This window comes from Mytilus californianus, unplaced genomic scaffold, assembly GCF_021869535.1.
Source record: "Mytilus californianus isolate M0D057914Y unplaced genomic scaffold, xbMytCali1.0.p SCAF_4, whole genome shotgun sequence".
Taxonomy (NCBI): Eukaryota; Metazoa; Mollusca; class Bivalvia; order Mytilida; family Mytilidae; genus Mytilus; species Mytilus californianus.
This window is the reverse complement of record NW_026262690.1, coordinates 70,454,665-70,476,278: the sequence shown is the minus strand read 5'-3', so window position 1 is coordinate 70,476,278 and position 21,614 is coordinate 70,454,665. Positions and strand designations below refer to the sequence as shown.

Below are 21,614 nucleotides of genomic sequence, written 5' to 3'. Positions count from 1 at the left end.
ACTTAGTCCTGAAAACGTAACCTACTACTACTATGGGGGCGTTTAACAACGGTGACATGTGAAATATATCAAGATTCAGATGGACATATACGAACTATAACAAATCTCATAAAGTTGTCTTGCATGTATACTGAAGAGGCTACCTAATCCTAAAAAAACAACTGGACTTCTGAGCATGAACATGATATCCAAGGTCATATGAATGGGTTAGATTCATATGGACATATAAATAAGAAAAGTACTTATCAAATTTTGACAATCTGTCCTGCTTATCATTATCCTGAAAACTTAATCAAACTACTGCAGTGTGAAGGAGATCTTAGTCATGTGAAAATAACTGTCTTTTGTTTAAATGGGGCAATATTTTCTCAGACAATTCTTAGAGACAGTTGGCTAGACTTTTGATTTTGGTACTAAAAGACAGTAAAAACAATAATGCTTTTTTCAAATTTATATGTATTCCTATATAAATTTCATCATATATCATAACAATCATGTTTAAATAATTGGATTTAACTAAATGTATTCACTCATATAACAACCCTGAATTATTGCTAAAACAAAAATAGTAAAATCTAAAAAATACACAAAGGAAAATAATCACTTTAGTCATGGCAATTTTTATAATCACAAACAGTTTGGAAAATAATTTGATGATCAAAAAGTAGTATAAAAACTCATAAAAAGTTGCTATAAATCTATTAAAAAGCTTTTAATGTATTACCAGGGTACTATACAAATGAAATAAGCATCTGTCAAGAAAAATAATAGCGAGAAAATTATGCCACAAAAATCAGGATACATCCATGTTAGCCAATGGTTACAATGAGGTAATCTCGTCTTCGTGCGGGACTTGATTGTATCCCTCAGCTTAAGCCATGATAAGCGATTACGCGTATATAACTACAAAAATTAAGCCTTTTTGCATTTTTCATTTAGTATTTATTTCAAATTTATATAGAACAGCACAGCTTGTAAAGTCAACAGGCCAAATATGTGGATAAACCATAAATTACTTCTACTTCCATGTTAAAAACAATTTGCCTTTACAATGCAATTTTTCCCTTAGTATTCGCTTTTCAAGTCATTAAATGCTAACAATCACTAACATTGCAAGAAACAAAACATTTAGAGAATTTAACCTCTGGCAATTTGCTGCAAAATAAAATATTTATTGCAAATTGCATCCAAGGCTTATGTTTTTCGTAATTTTTATTTTTGTATGTTTTGAGTTATTTGTAATACAATATTCTTTTAAAGTTTAACAATCTTTTAGGTTACCAATCATTCAGTTGTAGTAAACTGATTTCTTCAACCAGCCTGCTACGGCCATCCTAAGGTTTCATTGTTTGTTCTTACCCAAAATTAAATTCTTTGTTGGTGCAAATGGTCTCTTATAGAAGTTTTATACATAATAAAAATATTTACATAAAATAGATAAATTGCTATATGGGATGTACTTAATTAGACATCAGAATATGCAATGGATGTCTAAGCATTCAGCACAAAATCAAAAACTTGTATACTACAACATATGTAAATTGATTAAATCTAAAAATATCTAAAAAAAATTGTTCGTAAATAAAAAAAAAAGAAAAACAAGCACTGATACAAGAATATGTGCCTATAGGACACCATGATCCACTCACACTACATTATTTTCGTGTTCAGTAAACCATGAAATCTTGGTCAAACCTCCCAATTTGGCATATTTATCAAATAGTTAATTTCATAATAAACATGTGAACCAAGTTTCCAGTTGATGTGACCACACTACTCTCAACCAAAATCTTAGCCTACCTTTAAATCAAAACATATCACATTTCCATGTTCAGTGAGCCATAAAAAAAAAACAATTTGAGAAATATATTAAATATTTTACTTCATAATGAACATGCGTCTCAAGTTTCATGCCGATGTGACCACAAACTGCCAAAACTTTTACCTACCTTAAACCACAACTTTATCCTGATATGGGATGACTGATTGAAAGGACGACAGAATATCAGACAGACTGGAAAACATAATGCCCATCTAACATTGTAGGGGAGCACAACATTTTCATAGAATTTCTAACCTTAAGAATAAATACAAGAGCAAATTAATATGGTAAACTTTTACATGAAAAAAATATAATGATCACTCAATACTGCAACCAAATTCTAACCTAAAGTGATTCATTATCATTCAAATATACCTTGAAGTGAGATGCAGCTACCAAAGAGGTCAACCCATCAAATATGGTTTCTGTTAACATGACCTGATTATAAACTTCATTATTCCACTGTTGCACTTGCTTTGAAACATCTATGCAGTAAAAAAATTGCCAAAATTAGGAGTTTTCACGATTATTAGTAGACCTGGGCTCTCGGTCATAAAACTTTACTCAGTCCTCAAAGTACAAAATTTGTGCTCGAAACACCAAATCTAGTAAAATATTCCAGACTTCTACATCACTTTTCATGTGACTCAAAAAAAAGAACAATCCAGTCCTTCAAAATGTCATTTCCTGGTAGCCTATGTTTAAAAGTTATCACATTGCTGAAAATCATCAGAAATAACGAACGCTTCTTTGAAAACTAAACAAGCTACCCTCTAAAACTGCACATCCATATGGGAGGCATAAAACTCAAAATGGTACTCAACCCTTCAAATAGGGCCTGTATAGTAAGAGTTAATGTTCAAAGCTGAACAACCAATTATATAACAAGCAAAAAAAGTAATGTTAGTTCTAGTTTGTTCATAATACAAAGGTTAAACTAGCCAATAACAAGATTAAACTTAAAAACAAAGTGTAAACTTGTATTTCACACAGTATTCAAACGACAGCTGCTAACCTTAATAAAAGATCAGCAACGATTTCCAGATATAACTCTTTTAGGAATGTGATATTTCAAAATATATTACATATATAAGAAGATGTTCTCAGTTTGATTAAATCATGTCCTATACTTCATTTTATGGTTTCACAAATAATACATGTTTTAGTTTGAAAATGTGATTTTTAAATTATCTTCATGAACATGTTCCACACAGTGGGACTACTTTTAAGTCATGTTTAAATCAAGCATCACAATCAATCAATCCAACGTACTTCACAATACATCAACTTGTGGAGTACTGTTCCTACCAGCATGGCATCCTTATACAAGGAGGCCACTGATGATCTATACAATGTATGACCATCATCACTGAAAACTTCTGTCATCTTGGTCACCATTCCATCTTTCATGTGAAGTTTAATAACCTGGAAATAATAAATCATTACTTGGATGAATCAGTATTGTGTACATAAGGCATCAATTAACTAGAGGCTCTGAAGAGCCTTAACCCCTCACTTGGCAAAACATGAAATTTAAAATCATTAATCAATTTGGCAGGATAAAAAATCGTAATTTAAGGACAATACCTCCTATAAGGAGTCAACTGACAATTACTGTATATTGAAAGAATATGGATGACATACTTGGACGATTCTGAAATACCAGCAATGTTTAAACATGATCGTAACCAAGAAAGTGATTAAACAATGAATTCCTAGATTTTTAAAATAATTGAAATGTTCTTGTTTGTACACATGGTAAATAGTCTGTGATTTTCTTGTGTAAAAATTGTTGGGTTTTTTGTAATGATGTAGATATTAAATCATTACTTGTCTAAAATTTTGGCAACTAAGAGTTGGTCTTATAAAGATGCTTGACTAAGATTTTAGACTGTATGTTGTATTTTGGTATTTTGAATTCTTTGGTTATTGTCTGATTGATGTTTGCATTGCTTCCCCTTTAATTCACATCAACGTATTATCTGAACATGAAAAACCATTTAGATGTGTCCAGATTTTTCATGTACATTAGCCTTATGTGATATCCAGATATTTTAAAATAAAGAGCTGCGCCATGAGCGCATTATACGCCCGTCCCTTTTTCAATGAATAGAATTCCATAACTCCTCAATGTCATATCAGAAATTCATAAAAAAACATAAGGGATGTTATTCTAATAGATATAAACCAGTCACCAAAGTTTCATGAAAACTGCTCAAAGCACTTTTGAGTTATTGTCCAAAACTGGAAAATCACCATTTTTATTGAATAAAATCCCACAACTCGGAAAATCTAAAATTTATAAAAATTGAAAGGGAGCTTACTTCAATAGATATAAACAATTCACCAAAGTTTCATGCAAATTGTTTAAAGAGTTTTGAGTTATTGTCCGACATGTTGACGACGGACGGACAGACGGACAGACGGTATACCATAACACGTCCTGTAAACGAGCGTATAAAAAGTATTTCATTGAACCTTCCACACATTAAACATTACCTGTGAAGGAGCTGGTGTTTCTGGATTATCAAAATGTCCCATAAGTTGCCATAGTATTGGGTGAGAACCAACTAGAACATTACCATCTTTATCTAAAGTTGGGTTGTCTATTGCTGTTTTTACATTAAATTCCTAAAAAAGAAAACATTTATCAATATATATTCCAGAAAAAAAAACAAGCATTTATTTAAGACACATAAAATTGATTCATTTTCATTATCTTAATATCTTTTTAAAACAAGAATAAGTGTCCATAGGAACCCCACTCGTATTATCACATTTCCATGTTCAGTGAACCACAAAATCTGTGTCAAAACAGTAACTTGACATCTAAATTAAATAGTTCATTTCAATATGAACATATGTTCTATAAGTTTCAAGTTGCTGTGACTATATCAAAATACCTTAAACCAAAACTTTAATCTGATACAGGATGGACAGGGGGATGCACAGACAGGTAAACATTATACATCGAATGAAGCAATTGGACCTAAATTGGATTTTTCAGAATATTTCATTTGGTTTTTTGTTTGTACTGATGTGACAGCCATGTTCAATGGTGGTTAGGGTGTAAACAGAATTCATAAATTGATTTGTGTATCATTTCACTAAAGACAGGTAAAAAGAAGTCTTTAGGACTAAATGGTTTTCCAAATAATTTCATTAAATTTGACATCAACTTGGTTTGTTTTCAGATAAGAGTGGAACACACATATATGACAGGCATTGGAATCATCAACCAATGATTACTTTTTAATCTATGTCATTTTGCAAAAATATTGAAAAACTGACAGTTACATGATTTTCAGAATGTTTTTTTTTTATTGAAATATTTGTTAATTTATTTTTCAGTAACAGTTGTGGTCATTTTTTATGGTGTTTTGTCATTTACTATAGTTTCTAATAAAATGAACCATCAATGTATAATTTGCCAAGTTTGAAAGCTATACATTTGTACTACCTTTTTAAATTTTTTAAAACTCATTTTTTGTTATCGTTTTTTCTAACTTTCAGAAATGAAGGTCATATTGGTTGTTGGAGAAAGACCAAATGCAATTTTAAAACTCCAAACACTACAGGTTTCGACAAAAATTGGTTCTAACTAACCATGTGGTTTCAAAAGTTAAAACACCCTGTGAAGACAACAGAATGTTACAAGAACTGTTGAGGGCAACTGAGATAAAAATTGTCACATCATTAAAAACTTCGCAATCATTTCTGAATTTACAGTATATTCAAATAACTCAGTGACCATGTGACCAATCTGAAAAGAATCAAATACCTGGTATCTACTAAATCTATTTATTCTAATTACAGTTTTTTTCCTACAGAAATATGACTTCTTGCACCAAATATGAATAAAATCCTAGAAAATGAAATTTTTGTCAAACCATGCAATGAAATCATTCATATTTAAAATGTTGTCCAACTCAAAGCTGACAAACAGTCCATAATATCATTACTGTAAATTCAAAAATTATTGTGTGCATTTATCATGGCGATTTTTGAAGAATGGACAAAAATTGTTAAATTTTGCGATTTCAAAAACATCTGCATACATATACATGTATATGCATCCAATATCAGAATGTGTGTTCTAATTATTGCGATACTCACCCAGTTGTATTATTCACATTATTAAAAACCTCGCAATAATTTCTGCATTTACAGTCAATTCAAATAAATCAGTGATCATGTGACAAATCTGAAAAAAATCAAGTACCTGGTATCTACTAAGTGTTCCATTTTTCTGTCTTGTAAAAGAATGAAATTTCTGAGGGATTGTTTCTCCCGTGTACAGATACCTGAAAAAGAAAGACAAATTAGGAAAAGTACAGTAAATTTTCAAATGTCTGAAGACAGACTAAAATTTATGCAAAAAGGAGTAAAAGGTATTTGGGTATGACTGTAGTGTTTTCAAGACATGGAACAAACTTCTTTTTAGTGATGCATTCTACACATAAATCTAAAATTGCAACAGTTATTTGTCCGTATTTTTAAGTAGAACTAGATTTAATATTTCAGATGCACTAAAATGGATCAAACCTGTAACCACTGGTACTACAAGTGAGAGCTGACAAAATGAAAATAACACTTAATCAATTTTATGTGCCCGAAGCACTTTTCTAGATTTACCTTCATCAGGAACGCTCATCGCCAAAAATATGAAATAATAAACAACACTAATTGAAAGCTATACACCTAATGGGGCCTTAAGTAATAACCATATCTGTCTAAGGTCAATTGGAACCTTTGTTTCTTTATAATTTCTAAATTTATCAACGGATAATTTAAAAAAGGACCAACTTAGCATAGATTCAGTGCACCTATGTTCTAATACAATGTAATAAAATAAAAGCAGTATTTTCCTAGTTTGCTGGAATTTCTTAGTGTGTTACTGTTAATCTACCTTCAGTAAACTAAAAATTCATGATATATGCTTTAATGATATATTAATTAAAAATACAAGTAAATTTTATGTGTAATAAAATCAATGACAATCGTGCTGTATAAGCCATCCGTGATGATATTAATATCAGTCACAGTTTCAAATGCTTTATCAAACCCTAATCTGCATTATGTCACGTCACGTAAAAAATTCTACCTGAGGTATGTAATATCCCTCAGGCCAGCTTTATTGGTAATGACTGAATAATATGTAGAAAATCTCTGATTTCATGGTCATTAACTTACATAGAAACTAATATTTCATAATTAAACAATGGAAAATGTTGTCAAGGTCATTTGACACCTGTGAGATGGAAATGAACACCATAAAGGATTCTTTAGACCAAATAAAAAATAAAAACAACACGTTATATAATTGACCTTCCATAGTAACAGAGCAAACTAAACATCTTACAGATGGCATTTATAACTACAGAACATTTTTCTGACTTGGTTCACAAGTACAAATCAACATCTAAATGAAATCATATCAAAATATTAATATGATGGTTTGAAGTAGACAAAAAGCGTTCCCTTAATTAATGCAGTTACTTCACTTGATTAATGTTTATCTAGTACAAAACAACAGTCAAACCTGCCTAATAGACCACCTGTATTAAGCAAAAAGCTGCATTAAAAGACCCTTAATTTAAGGTCCTTCTGTAGTGCGTTTCATATAAATTGAACCACACTCACGGTATTAAAAGACCACCTGTCTTATGAAACCATTTATTTTGCTCTCCCTTTAATTGTATCTTCAAACAGATTTCACTGTATATATTATCAACAAAATTAAAAAAAATTTTACTTACTTTTGATCATGTGATAGCATCAGACCATTTATAGTCACAAATCCATCGTATTGTTTGTGGTATGCTTTCCCATCATAATATATCAGATTTCCATAGGCTAATGGTATGATATACTCTAATAAGAAAAGTAATCCATTCTTATAGTAGGCAAAATTTGTGAAGTAAAAACTATTTTCACTGTCCATTGCTACATCATTTACACTGAAATAAAATTAAAAGGATTTATACCATAACCTAATGATATACATGCATACATTTGAATTAAGAAATAATTCACAGCCGCTGGACGTTTCGATATTTCAATGTAGGTTAAGGGTATCATCAATAAATTCCAATTTACATTCATTCCTATAAACATGATAAAGTTTTGAAGTACAGGGGGTATGTGTGCATGAAAAGTTGCATTAAGAATACACTGTGAGGTCGTTCAGCGCTTACAAGAAAATGAGATCTCCAGCATTAAAACAACTTTGTTTTCTTTTTTTTAGTTGCTGAATATAAGCATATGGAGCCCCATTACTTTCTTATGCAATCGATCCTGTACTGCTACTAGAATGTTTTATCAAGAAAAAAGGTAGGTATTTTTCTTTATCGGCTATTTGTACATTTTCCTTTTGATCTTACTGCCTAATATTTTTTAGATCATGGACAGGTCTTGATACTGGAAAATATAAGGCAATGACGTCATGTATCAGTGCAGCAACATCACTTGTTCATGTCCATCTGCATCAATTTATCAATGAAGTGCAGGCAGTTTCATTCATACTTACAACCAAACAATGATCACAACGTTTTTGTACGAGTAAACACAGGCGTTTGTGGAGTGGATCCCCCCTTTTTTATTTGTGTGTTTATATTTTATTTGAAAATATTTTTTTCATATTTCAACTTATATTAACTTAGTTTTACTTATTTAAGGTGTTCAAAGTCTTTTCAATACGATTTAACAATATAAGTAAAAAAAAAAATTCCCCTCTATCCTTTTCTTCCACGGAAATTTTCTTATGTGTCCAAACAAAGATTTGCAAACACTTTACAAGTCTGAATAACATTTAACTTGTTTGTGTCATCACTTTTTTAAAAAATTGCCCTTTATAACATCACGTGATAATCATTACCACAAGATAAAATAGTAAACATCTAACTACCAAATCCCAGTAACAACATTTTTGTCAATGCACATGGACCTATTTAAATTTTACAATGACACCTCAGCAAAATTATATTTTCAGCTCTTAAATATTTTTTGACAGTAGTTATGAATGATAAATACTATTAGCATACATGTGACAGAGTTGTCTTGTCACAACTGGAGATTTGAAAATTTTCAGCTGGAGTTTATATATAGCCCTCCAAACTGGAGATTTTTTATGGGCATTTTAATGGACGTTTTTCATTGTTCGTGTTAAGGATTTGTATAGTATACAAATCCTTGATCAAGTTAATTGTCATGATAGTTAAACTACACATTCCCCATTTTTTAAAGATTACAGCATTACCATTAATGTACTAATATTCTCTTAACAAGATAAAGTTTTAAATTGAACTTTTACATTTGTCAAATTAAAATTAAAATTATTCCATAGCTTTAAACCTGATTCTTTTGAACTAAAATAAAATTATTTAATAAAAACATTCTAGTGTCATCATATAAAGACTTCAAAACCAATCGAACAATGTGATGCTGCTGTACTGTGTAGTTTTACTGTAATTTGATCCCCATGCATTAATAGTGAATTTTTATTTGACTGATTGTAATCCCCTCAATATATTTTTTATAGAGTTAGAATAACCATGACAACTTAGTTATAATTGATGGCACTGCATTATAGATGTTAAAGAAATTCTACAAATTATAATACTAGGAGGAGAGGTTTTAAAGTCCTTGACTACCCATGAGAGTCTGGCACGGTAATTTAAATGAAAATGGTTCAGAGACTACCTATTTATAAGCATAATGTGTCAGTGCAATTATCAAAAATAATTTGCAATATACTTTTTTTTGTATGTTCAAAGAAAGTTTTGACCCTTAAGGTAACATTCTTATATAATTTTGTCTTCAATTTGTATTTTATTCCTATTTTCAATGATAGATAATATATTAGGAGCACAAATTTGTAACAAGCTAAAACAGGGGGAGTAACTCGAAAATTAATTTCCAACACATTTGACACCCAGCTGTCAATTGATAACAGCGAATTGTATAAAAAAATCTGACATTGAAATTTTTTTCTATCAAGCGGAAGATTTAAATTCTTAACGGGAGGGACGGAAGAGAGCTTAAAAAATCAGGAGATTTTGACTCCTGCCGGAAGAAACACATGTATGTGTTAGTTTCTGTGACAGTTGTAAACCGAAGACAATTTTCAATTTGGTAAAATCACACTTTTAAGATTTTATAATGCACATTCATAACAAATATTCTTGAGGTCTCTTAATTAGACTGCAATGCTAGAGGTAAACCATTGAAAAGTAAAGTAATTGAATCAGACCCTACCACTAGATCAAAAGGCGAAGGTTTTTTTACTTAGATGTTTGCAAAAATTACCTTTGTCTTTCCATAAACTAATGCCATGAGGACCAAAATCAGACTTATTAAACTGGTCTCCTACAATTGTCAATTCTTCTATGCCTTTATCTGGTTGATTGAAATCAAACAAATATATTCTTCCTTTACCATTGTGATTCTTACGGTATTCACGAACTGTAGGAGAAGCTGTTGGCATTAAAAGGCCCTGAAAAACACGGAAATATTATTCATGAAGAGAGAATATTTCATACATAGCTGACTATGCGATATGGAATTTGCTCATTGTCGAAGGCCGTATAGTGACCTATAGTTGTTAACTTCTATGTCTCTGGTGAAGAGTTGTCTCATTGGCAATTATACCACATCTCCTTATTTTTATAAAATAGCAATTTCTCATTTAAATTAATAGATTAAACTTTTGACCCCAACTCGTACCTTCTCCTTTAATTTTCTCTAAATTTTAAACTTCAAAGTAATAAGTATCAATTTCGATTGTGCATTTTCAAATACTTTGTGACATTTTAGTTACCAACAAAATTTGAGGTTTCATTTTTTCTTAATTAAGTTAAATTACAATGTCTCGTACTAACTATTGTCACTGAAAGAGATCCAGACTCATGCACTTGGGAGTCCAATTCTTAAAATTCTATTTCAAACAATTACCTGGTATTTTTTTCCATTTTGAAAACCAATTTTGCGAGCACATTTCAACCCTTATTTCCAAATCATCTACCATCTTTTATTTCCTTGTCCAAGTTTGGGGTCGTCCTGTTTGTGGCTGGAGTGTGCAGGTTTTTATTGTGTGGTTTACTTTTACAAAATAGTCTAAATATACATATAAAGATTGGTGCTTATATAAATCTGGTTTTACCCCACTACATTTTGTTCCTATACCAATTCAGGCTATCTGGACCATGTGCTGTAAGTTGTATTTCTTTGTGTGTTGAATTTTTATAAATAGTCAGATGTTGGTGTGATCCCCTGACTAGTCCACTATTTTTAATGATTCCTGTTAATTAGCCTTTTACCATAATCTGCAAATTGTCTCAATGTATATTAACTCACCATGAGTGCTGATTTACACAAACCAATAGGGCAAGAACTAAGAACATTGCCATACTTACTGATGTAATAAGTGTTAAACCATTAGGTAATGTCTCCATGTCCTCATATCCAATTCCTGTAATCAAATATAATAAAATTGAAGTATTTTTATTAAAGCTGTCTGCTATTGGGAAAAAAAACTTTTTCAGAGTACAAAATAATCGGAAAGAAAATTTCGATCATATTTTAGAAGACGACTGGGTTCTATGCAGGCATAAGTTTCATTGTATTTCTAAAAAAAATAGTTTTATTTATTAGTTCAAAGTAAAAAAAAAATAATTCCAGACAAGGTCAACCAAACAATCATATCTCAAGCAGTTGAACATATTTTGTTTAGTTGATATACAAAATTTTGATAAAATTAAGGGATGCTGGAGTTGCTCCAGATTGTCAAATAACTACTATTTCTACATACCTTGCTAAAACACTTAAAACAAAATTAATACACATTAATGCCTATGACAGAAGTTCATTAAAGATTTGATGAATGTCGATCCTAAATAGAAGTTGCACCAAAGTTTTAAAACAAAGTCTATGATCCCTATCAAGACTCCTATTTACCAAAATACATAGGTACTTACATGTAGGCCTCCCTTTTGCTGAAGCAAGTTTTTAAAAATAGAACAATCGTGATATATTGTATCAATTTGATAAATACATTACCTTCTCCAGGAACAATTCTGCAGGGTCCTGGTGTATGGTTATACACATGCTTAAAAAGCTGAAGGGTATGTCTGAAAAAAAAATATATAAAAAAAAGTATATTTTGGGGACGTTTTGTTGTGTTTCATCACTGGAAAATAAATTATGTACAAATTTTTAGTTATGTTGAAACAGGTCTGTGCATCTATTCAGGTACCTTATCCATTGTTTAAAAACTATATCTAATGCTATCATGATTGCGGTGATTCATGGAGAGATAAATGGTAAATACATTTGACAAATCCCTCCCATTTACTTTTTACCTTGCCCTACTAAACTACTTTTTTAACAAAGGCACGTGTTTCTATCAACAGGAAAGTTGACTATCAATTGATAATTGAATGCTTCTTTTTATGATTTTATTGGTGTGCAAAATGCATAGACCGAAACCACATTTTGTTCTAAAACTATGCACACAATCAACTTTTTCAACCTATAAAACTATAAAAAGAAGCATTCATTTCTTATAATTACATTTCTATGAACCAACCATGAATTAATATAGTTATATCAAGCTTTTCATGCATTGTTATAACATTATCACGGATAGCACGTGCAGTCATAGTTGTTGTATTTTATACGGAAATGGGAGTGCCTTACGATTGTTATCAGCCAATCAAAGTTACGGATTCTAGTGAAACATACATGTAATGTTATTATTGTACTATAAGCAAATATGTATAAACATGTGTAGTGTTAAAGAAAAACATTCAATAAAATGATTCATATAAGGTAGGGAATTGTTAACATTAAGTTATTAATGGTAACAAAAGGTGTCCAAAGAGGAGACGGTATGATGATGATGACGATGATGATCTTCATTGGCCTCCTTCTGTTATACATGTGATCATGTTGATAGTCCACTTCCAATACAATACATTCCAGTATTTGTATCGTACTTTTTATTATTAATAAATATCATACTGTTTCATCGGATAACAATCCTTTATAGTCGCTTGTGCATATACACATATATCTTATATAGGTGATTGTGTTTTTTAAGTAAAATTATGAAAACTTAGAATAATCATGCTGTATATGTATGGAACGCAACATCTGTCTTATGTGGAACTCTGATATTACGTTATGGTGTTTTATTATAACTTGGTGATATTTTGTTTTTACATAATATGGTTTTGACATTACGTAATGATGTTTTGATATAACTCAATATGGAATAGTCATTACTTAATGATATTTCGATATTACACGATATGGTTTCGTATTGACTTGATTTTGTTTTGTCATTACTAAATATGGTTTTGTCGTTACTCGATCTGGTTTCATCATTATTTAATGTGGTTGTGTCATTAGGCAATGTGGTTTTAACATTACTTGATAGGTATGTGACTTAACGTAATGTAGCTGTTTCATTACATGATGTGGTTTTGTTATTTCGTAATGATGATTTGCCAATTCTTTATATGGCTTTAACATTACGTAATGATGTTTCACAATTTGACGATTTTACACTACTGTTTGTTTCAGTATTTGAGGTTGTCCTGTCATTCTTTGATGTGGTTATCACATTACTTGATGAGGTAAAACCACGTGACCATTTCGGAAAAAAATATGTTCTATTTTTAAACAGATTTCCATATGTCGTTTGTTTAATGTGCTTTGGATGATATCCATTGAGTTAAAGTTCAAATTAAAGATCGAGTTGTTGTTCAGAGGTATGAAAAAGGGGAACGGCAGACAAAAATAAGAAAAAAGTACCAATAAATTAACAGTCTTTCGGATATAAGGGGGATATCCCCAAACCACTTGGTCTTGTAAAAGCGTAATGTTGAATGTACATTTATCGGTAAAAACAAAATTTAAAAAAAATGTTTTTCTGTAGATGCTTTATCTTGATCTTGAAGAATAACTCCTATACATATTTTATAACAATCCATGGAGGTTTACAAATTTATTATGTAAAAACAGTTTAATTCGGTAATATTTAATGCAAAAAAAACCTTATATACAAATAAGAAAATGTGGTATGATTGCCAATGAGACAACTCTCAACCACATACCAAATGACGTAGAAGTTAACAACTATATGTGACGGTATGGTCTTCAACGATGAGCAAAATCCATACCACTTAGTAAGCTATAAAAGGTCCCGAAATAAAAAATGTAAAAATAATTCAAACGAGAAACCTAACGATCTAAAAGACGATGAAGACGACGACGCCACTACCGACGACGGAATATAGGTTTGTTGTGTCTCACTGCCGCTACATTAATGTCGCAGGCTCGACACAAATCAAAAGACTTGTACTTTATTGCCAACAAATGAGACACTTTAAATCAACTCACACTAAAGTTACAGGGAAATGGGGGGATCGGACTAAGCGACAAAGCATCAATTCTATAAAATAAGAATTCTCCAATTTTTTTTAGCGTGTATGATCATTTGAACATATACGAATATCAATCTTTTATTTTTAAAAATTGCATTCTCTGATATACCTCGCACTAATTGAAAAAACAAACTTTTTGGAATATCTGTTTCACAGGTGACGACGGATATATTCCAGTTGTCGTAACCACAATCCCGTCATCTTTTCCTCGAATGTGAACTACCAAATCAAACCAAATCACTGGGTTTGTACTTTCACGAATAACACGACGGGTGCCACACGTTGAGCAGTATTTGCTTACCCTTCAGGAGCACCCGAGATCACCCCCGATGGATTTATATTACCCAGGCATACCGATCTATTGAGTTAAGCCAATTGAAACTGTTTTTTACATTTTTTTCTTATGTTGTGCTGTTACACTACAGTCCGAGCTTAGGTTAGGGTTTAGCGCTCACATACATGTTAAACTCAGCCACGTGCACTTTCTTTATGTGCCTGCCACAAGTCAGGAGCCTGTAGTTCAATGGTTGTCGTTGTTTCATGAGTATCATATTTGTTTTTGGTAGATTGTTTAGTTATAAATTAGACCGTTAGTTTTCTCGTTTGGATTGTTTCACATTTTCACGTGGTGGCCTTTTGTAGCCGACTATACGGTGTGTTGAAGGCTGTACGGTTGCCTCTGATTGCTTACTTCCACTGCATTTAAACTCTGGTGGATAGTTGTCTCATTGGCAATCACACCACATCTAACTTTATTTGAATTTCTATGTTGTGTTTTGTATACTGTAACATTGTTTTATTTTTTGTATGCATACCCCTGAGCCCTTTTTTCGGAAGCCCGAGCAAAAGCCCTTGATCCGCGATAGAAAATTTAAATACGAACTCATATTAGATAACTCGAGTTAGGTAACTTGAATTTAAACTCGAAATCTTAATCTAAATGAGACTCAAATTCGAGTCTAAGTCGAACTCTACCTCAAAGGGTGACTCAAATTCAAAGTTGAAGTCGAATTGTAACTCGAACTCTACCTTTAAATGTGACTCAAACTCGAAGTTCAGCTCGAAACTCAATGCTGACTAGAACTTTAATTCTAATTATGGCTAGAATTCTAACTCGAAATCGAAGACTTACTCAAAGTTTAACTCGAACAGTAACCCGAAATTTAAATTGAACTCTAACTCGATGGATGGCCACACTCATCCAAAGCACATTAAAACATAGAAATCTATTTAGAAATAAAACTAGTTTTTCCGAATTGGTCACGTGGTTTTACCTCATCAAGTAATGTGATAACCACATCAAAGAATAACAGGACAACATCAAATACTGAAACAAACACATCATGTAGTGTAAAATCATCAAATTTTGAAACATCAGTACGTAATGTTATAGCCATATAAAAAATTGGCAAATCATCATTACGAAATAACAAAACCACATCATGTAATGAAACAGCTACATTACGTTAAGTCACATACACATCAAATAATGTTAAAACCGCATTGCCTAATGACACAACCACATTAAATAATGGTGAAAACACATCGAATAATGACAAAACCATATTAAGTAATGACAAAACTATATCAAGTCAATACGAAACCATATCGTGTAATATCGAAATACCATTAAGTTATGACTATTCCATATTTAGTTTTAACAAAACATCATTACGTAATGTCAAAACCATATTATGTAAAGACAAAATATCATCAAGTTATAATAAAACAACATAACGTAATATCAGAGTTCCACATAAAACAGCTGTGGTGTTCCATATATATGTGTATGGTATCATTAGGAGTTCTGAAAAGTATGATATCCATATAATTAACTTATGACTTGTTGTTACATGGATCTATATTTCATTTATATGTTGTTGAATAAATTATTGTTTGTATTTGGATCACGCCTATATTGTGCTCTTTCCAATAAATATTGAATTGAATTGATCAATGTTATTTTCATATGTCTATTATAATATCTGTCACATTATATGCTGTACAATGTCTCATGTTTGTTGCTTATATTGTCATATCTAATTATAATTGTTAATTGTAAATGCACCCTGTGGGACCATGATTGGAATAATAAAAAATTTGATTTGATAATGATTGGATTTGTATCTGTCAATTATGGTGTCTTCTGGCTATTCCTACATTTTATATTTTACTATTCTGGCTATTCCTACATGGGAGATTATGGGAAGAACAATAGATGTTGTTATTGCAAAATATGTTGTTGTAGTCATTAGTGTCTAATTAGGTCACAGGTAACTTTACCTGTGGAAATTAAATAAATATGATTATTTATATGAAATTTATGTAAACAAAAATGGTTGTCTTTTTTTTTTTTTTTTAAACATGTTTCAAGTGTTATAAGTAAGTGTTTCTAATATGAAATTTCTTGAAAATAAGATCATTTAAAAGAAAAGGTAGTAAAGGCATTTAGTAGTCTGGAAAATAAAATTATTTAAAAGAACAAGTAGTAAAAGCATTTAGACTAAAAGTCTGGAAAAGAAACTATTTGAAAGAAAAGGTATTTAAAGCATTTGATAGTCACCTACACTTTCAACTTTAGCTTCAAAGATTTAATTAATTTCATTATTTGAAAAAAAATATGATTTTTTAAACAAAAACAGAAGGTTTCCAAAAAAGGGAAAATACAGAGAATTAGGTGACAGACTTTTTGACGTCTTTACTTTAAATCCATTGGATGTTGGATGTGTACTGATTGATATATTAGTCTAACATGCATGATTTTATTTATTAGTTGTTATTGGCTTTGAACTAGCTGTCAGTAACTGCGAGTACTCTCAGATATGTACTAAGTGTCATTTTGTTGTGGGGATGTAAAAGTACCCGTCCACGTCCACTCTGTGTTTTTGTTAAAATTTTTTTTATTTGTATCCATCTGATGAGTTAAACCTTTTTCAACCGATTTTTATAGTTTGTTCTTATGTTGTACTGTTACACCACTGTCCCAGGTTAGGGGAGGGTTGGGGCATTCAAACGAGTTTAACCCCTCCACATTATGTATGTGCCGTACGTGCGAGTTGGGCATCCGTGTACTATGGACATATTCTTGTTTTATCTCTACTGTTGCCCGCTGGGAAAACTAAGAGATTCTCCATTGGGGCAATGGTATTGGAAAATGGTAATGGTCTCTAAAATGGAATATAGCATTTAAAACCCTACAACTGTACGAGTTTGTCAGCAAAGGTTAATGGGGAATCGGAATGTTACATAGTCCAACTTTTATATTGCCTGCTGACCAAACTAAGAGATTTTCTACGTTGGCCATGGGAATAGATGTAGAAGTTGGCATGTCTCAAAGCAATTAAAGCTTAGACCCATACGTGTGTGTCAGCAAATAATGGGAGTTTGGGTATCCTGGTATGGCAAATATGCCAACTTTCCTATTCCCCACTGGCCAAACTAAGATAGTTTCCATGTGGCCCACGGTTACCAGAAGTAGAGGTAGGCATGGTCTCTAAAATTACCCATAGCACTAGACCTGTAAAAGTTTTGAAGCATATGGTAGGAGGTGTCTGGTTTGTCACAAAGACCACATGAACTATCACCTGCTGGCCAAAGTAAGTGGTTCACCACATGGGCCATGTTATAGAGGTAGAGGTAGAGTTATGCATGACCACTATTATGGACCAAATCATTTATACATTTAAAAATTATAAATCAAATTTATTAAAAAATATCTTACACAGTTATTTTTTCTGAGACTTATTTTTCTACATTCCAATTCACTATGAAAGTATGTTTTTTGTTGTCTCTTAAACACCACAAAGGACCTCCTTTGAGCACAAAAAAGCACAATGTAGCACATAGGACCACAAAGGACCTTATAATCATTTTTTTGTAAGGAAATAATATTTTTTTAAATCTCTATTTCAGAAATGTCAATATATGCTTTGCTTTATCAAATTTTATTTTGGACAAAAACAAAGCATCTACAGAAATGTTCTTACTTTATACAAATCTTAAATTGCTATGAGGAACAAAAAGTGCACATGGTGCAATAAAAAAAGGTGCAGTAAAAAAGGACTGTACAGCTGTCTTTTGGGAATATGTTTCGTTGGGCTGTTTGATGAAAATGAAAATATACCTGTTGCCGTCTAGATAACCCCGATAAGTAACTGTAATAAAAGTGTATTATCATGCCGTGAAATGTATGGCCTTGAAAATGTATTTATGATAAACTCTCTTATTTTATACCTTTTGGATGAAATGGTTTCTATTTCTCCCTTTTTTACATCAATTAACGATGACCGGTGTCTTTGGTCGCCGCTTGTGTGGTCTAGACTTAGAACACTTGTATATTTTGCATATATCGTATTCTTTATTCTACAATATATGTTTAACCCCGCCGCATTTTTGCTCCTGTCCCAAGTCAGGAGCCTCTGGCCTTTGTTAGTCTTGTATGCTTTTTAACTTTAGTTTATTCATATGTTTTGGAGTTTAGTGTGAGGTCCATTTTCACTGAACTTTCTTTTCTTAATGTTCTTCGTCTAGTTTGAAGAGCTCTAAATTAATTATGGGACGTCACCTAACCACATAGAGGTAATATACAATAATTATTGTAGAAGGCTTATTTTCTGGGACCTTTTATTATTACCATGTTTTTCTATTAAATGGGCAGCTTTTTATTAATATGTTTATGTTTAGTAATGTTTTTAACTTTTCATAAAATATTATAAAAAAAAAATGTTTTATAGATTTCAGTAATAATAAAAACCCAACTGATTGTCTAAATAGATAAGTCCTTTCTTAAATTTAATAAAAAAAACAGTTTTCTTCTAACTGGATTGTGATTTTTGTCGTGTGTTAAAATATGCAAGTCAATGTAAAAAGTGATTATTAGAATAAAAGATTAGAGAAAAAGATAAAAAAAAAAAAAAAAAACAACCGTAAGAATATAAATCTTTCAAAATTTCGTTTTCGTGTATGAATTAATTTATTGGTTTGAATAGTCATAAAAATAACTTTTATTACTTTTTTCCTGTTATGTCAGCTTGCCATTTATTGGGGGTAGTTGTTATTGAAATTAAACGTATGTCAAATATCAACAATCTCATGAATATAACAGGTAAAGCTTTGATAATCTGGTCACCTGTAATTACATTTACCTGTTAAAATCAAACTTATTTTGTTCAAGATTTAGAAACAGAACGAAAATCAACTCTTTTCCAGGTTTTCTCTTAATTCTTTCTTAGTAGCGAGTACACAAACATTTAGTATTTCCGACAAAGTACATTTATTGTTTATATCCTACAATTTATAACTGACGCTTTAATGGTTAGTTTTTAAATCCAAGTCTGAATTTTTACATTTTTTAAAGAAATCTACATAGTTTTAACCGCTGACCGCGAAGTTGATCGAAATTGAACTGTCACGGCAGAAACAGAAATATTCTCATTACCGTTTGCTCAATATGGAGGTGGAGTACAAGAGGCTTTATTTGTACAAGTAAAAATAAACAAAACTTTATTTTTGAACTTGTTATTTCTGCAACAATTAGTTGATAGCAGAATAAAAGCCGGTGTTTCGTAGATATTTTTGTTATTCATATTTTCCACTGATCTAGTTCAGCTACATGCTTGCAGTAACGTATGACCATCGTATATAAAAGCGCTCAAACAACTCTTATATATAGGTGGCGTATTTATTAATATTAGAAAATGATTTTTTAATATTAAAAAATCAAGCTGAATATTTAATATTAAATATTCATTTTTTAATATCCAAAAATAAGACCATTTATTAATATTAGAAAATGAATTTTTAATATTAAAAAATGATTTATTAATATTAAAAAATGATTTTTTAATATTAATAAATAGGATCTATTTTTTAATATTACAAATTATTTTTTAATATTAATAAATCGAATATTTAATATTAAAAATTGAATATTTAATATTAAAAATTGAATATTTAATATTAATAAATAAAACCCATTTATTAATATTAAAAATTACCTATTTATTGCAATTAAAAAATATTTATTAATATTAAAAAATCGATTTATTAATATTAAAAAATAATATTTAATATTAATAAATGATTTTTTAATATTAATAAATCAGGAATAAATTCCACAACGGCTTGCCATATTTAGTGCAATGTTTTACTGTGTGAGTGTCTGTTTTAATGTCAATTTAGTGTACTTTTCGGTGCTTTGTTTGAATGAATAATTACTATCATTTTAATATATTTATATTTCAAATGATATTATTTACTTGTATATATTAATATTTTCACCTAAATAAATTCAATTGCTTGTTAATGACCTTGTGCCTATAATTTCATATTGTGCTTGTGAATATTATTTACACAAAATGTTTTACCTGGATTTACCTTGGTTCATTAGTTTAGTGTTGTTACAACATAATCCTACATAATCCCATTGTTTACATAAAAATTCAGGGAACTCCAATATAAAATTTTACTATTTTACCTATAAAATTCAAAATGTAGGAATAGCCAGAATGAACTGTCAATTATGACCCACAAAATAAATCAAACGAGCAGAGCAATCACAAGTATAATTAAAGTGTACAAATGATTATGATAATATTTTTTTTAAATGAGAACAATAATAAACTAAAGTAATGCAAATATGTGAAAGGGGAGACAACAAACACAGTGTAAACGTGGTGATTGATCTCAGATCAGCTTACTGTAAGCAGGATTTTTTGTACGCATTTAAAATCTTACAGAACTTTTACAATAAACTGAATTATCAGTAACCCAATAACAACTGTAATTGCTTTCTTGATCATTGCAGAGCTGTTCAGTCATGGATAAGGGGTCAACAGCTAATCATCGCTGGGGACGTCATCGCTGAGCACGTTAGTCCACGGAGAGGACGCTAAGGAGAGATAACTGCGTCTGTATTATATATTTGAGATGTGTCATAGTTATCTCGCTTTAGATAAGTTTTAGGTTGACGGCTTATAACAAGAGATTTTAACATGTTTCAAGTAACTTGAGGTTTTATAACATTTTTTAAATAACTCTCTAAATAAAGTTTCCATGAGACAGCAACCAAAATGTAATCGAAAAAGATGTTATGTAATATTTAAAATTACAAACTGAAAGAAAGAAAACAAATATATACTGTATTTACACTTGACAGCGATTTCAGCATAAATATGCAAGCTTTTGTAAATCTTCTTCTTCTAAAACAATTATAAATCTCAATATAATTTTTAAATGTATATTTTGAAATCGTCCTTTGGCAAAAATATCTGAACAATCTTATAGTATGTCCTCATATACCATATACAATGTAAATTCAATCAGGGTAGATAAAATTATGACTTTTT

General features: G+C 30.7%; 1 protein-coding gene and 1 long non-coding RNA gene across 20 annotated transcripts in view; one reads left to right on the top strand and one right to left on the bottom strand.

Annotated features, from left to right (window-relative positions):
- The window catches only part of LOC127698684 (serum paraoxonase/arylesterase 1-like), a 244,324-nt gene that overhangs the window by 70,576 nt on the left and 152,134 nt on the right, over window positions 1-21,614 (bottom strand). For 2 of the 19 annotated variants that reach the window (XM_052202294.1, XM_052202292.1), the window contains exon 6: window positions 7,582-7,782. The exons of 2 other annotated variants lie outside the window; for them this stretch is intronic. In XM_052202294.1, the coding sequence (XP_052058254.1) occupies window positions 7,582-7,782 (201 nt within the window). Of the gene's footprint in view, window positions 1-436; window positions 2,361-2,760; window positions 3,248-4,321; window positions 4,454-6,044; window positions 6,127-7,581; window positions 7,783-10,129; window positions 10,317-11,235; window positions 11,292-11,878; window positions 11,950-21,003; window positions 21,172-21,614 lie in introns of those variants that run through there. 15 more of the 19 variants (XR_007980926.1, XR_007980925.1, XM_052202296.1 and 12 more) reach the window with 13 other exon arrangements.
- LOC127698712 (uncharacterized) overlaps window positions 1,154-21,614 on the top strand; it is a 99,954-nt gene continuing 79,493 nt past the window's right edge. Inside the window, exon 1 of the long non-coding RNA XR_007980938.1 lies at window positions 1,154-1,276. This is a non-coding gene — a long non-coding RNA (uncharacterized LOC127698712). The remainder of the gene's footprint in view (window positions 1,277-21,614) is intronic.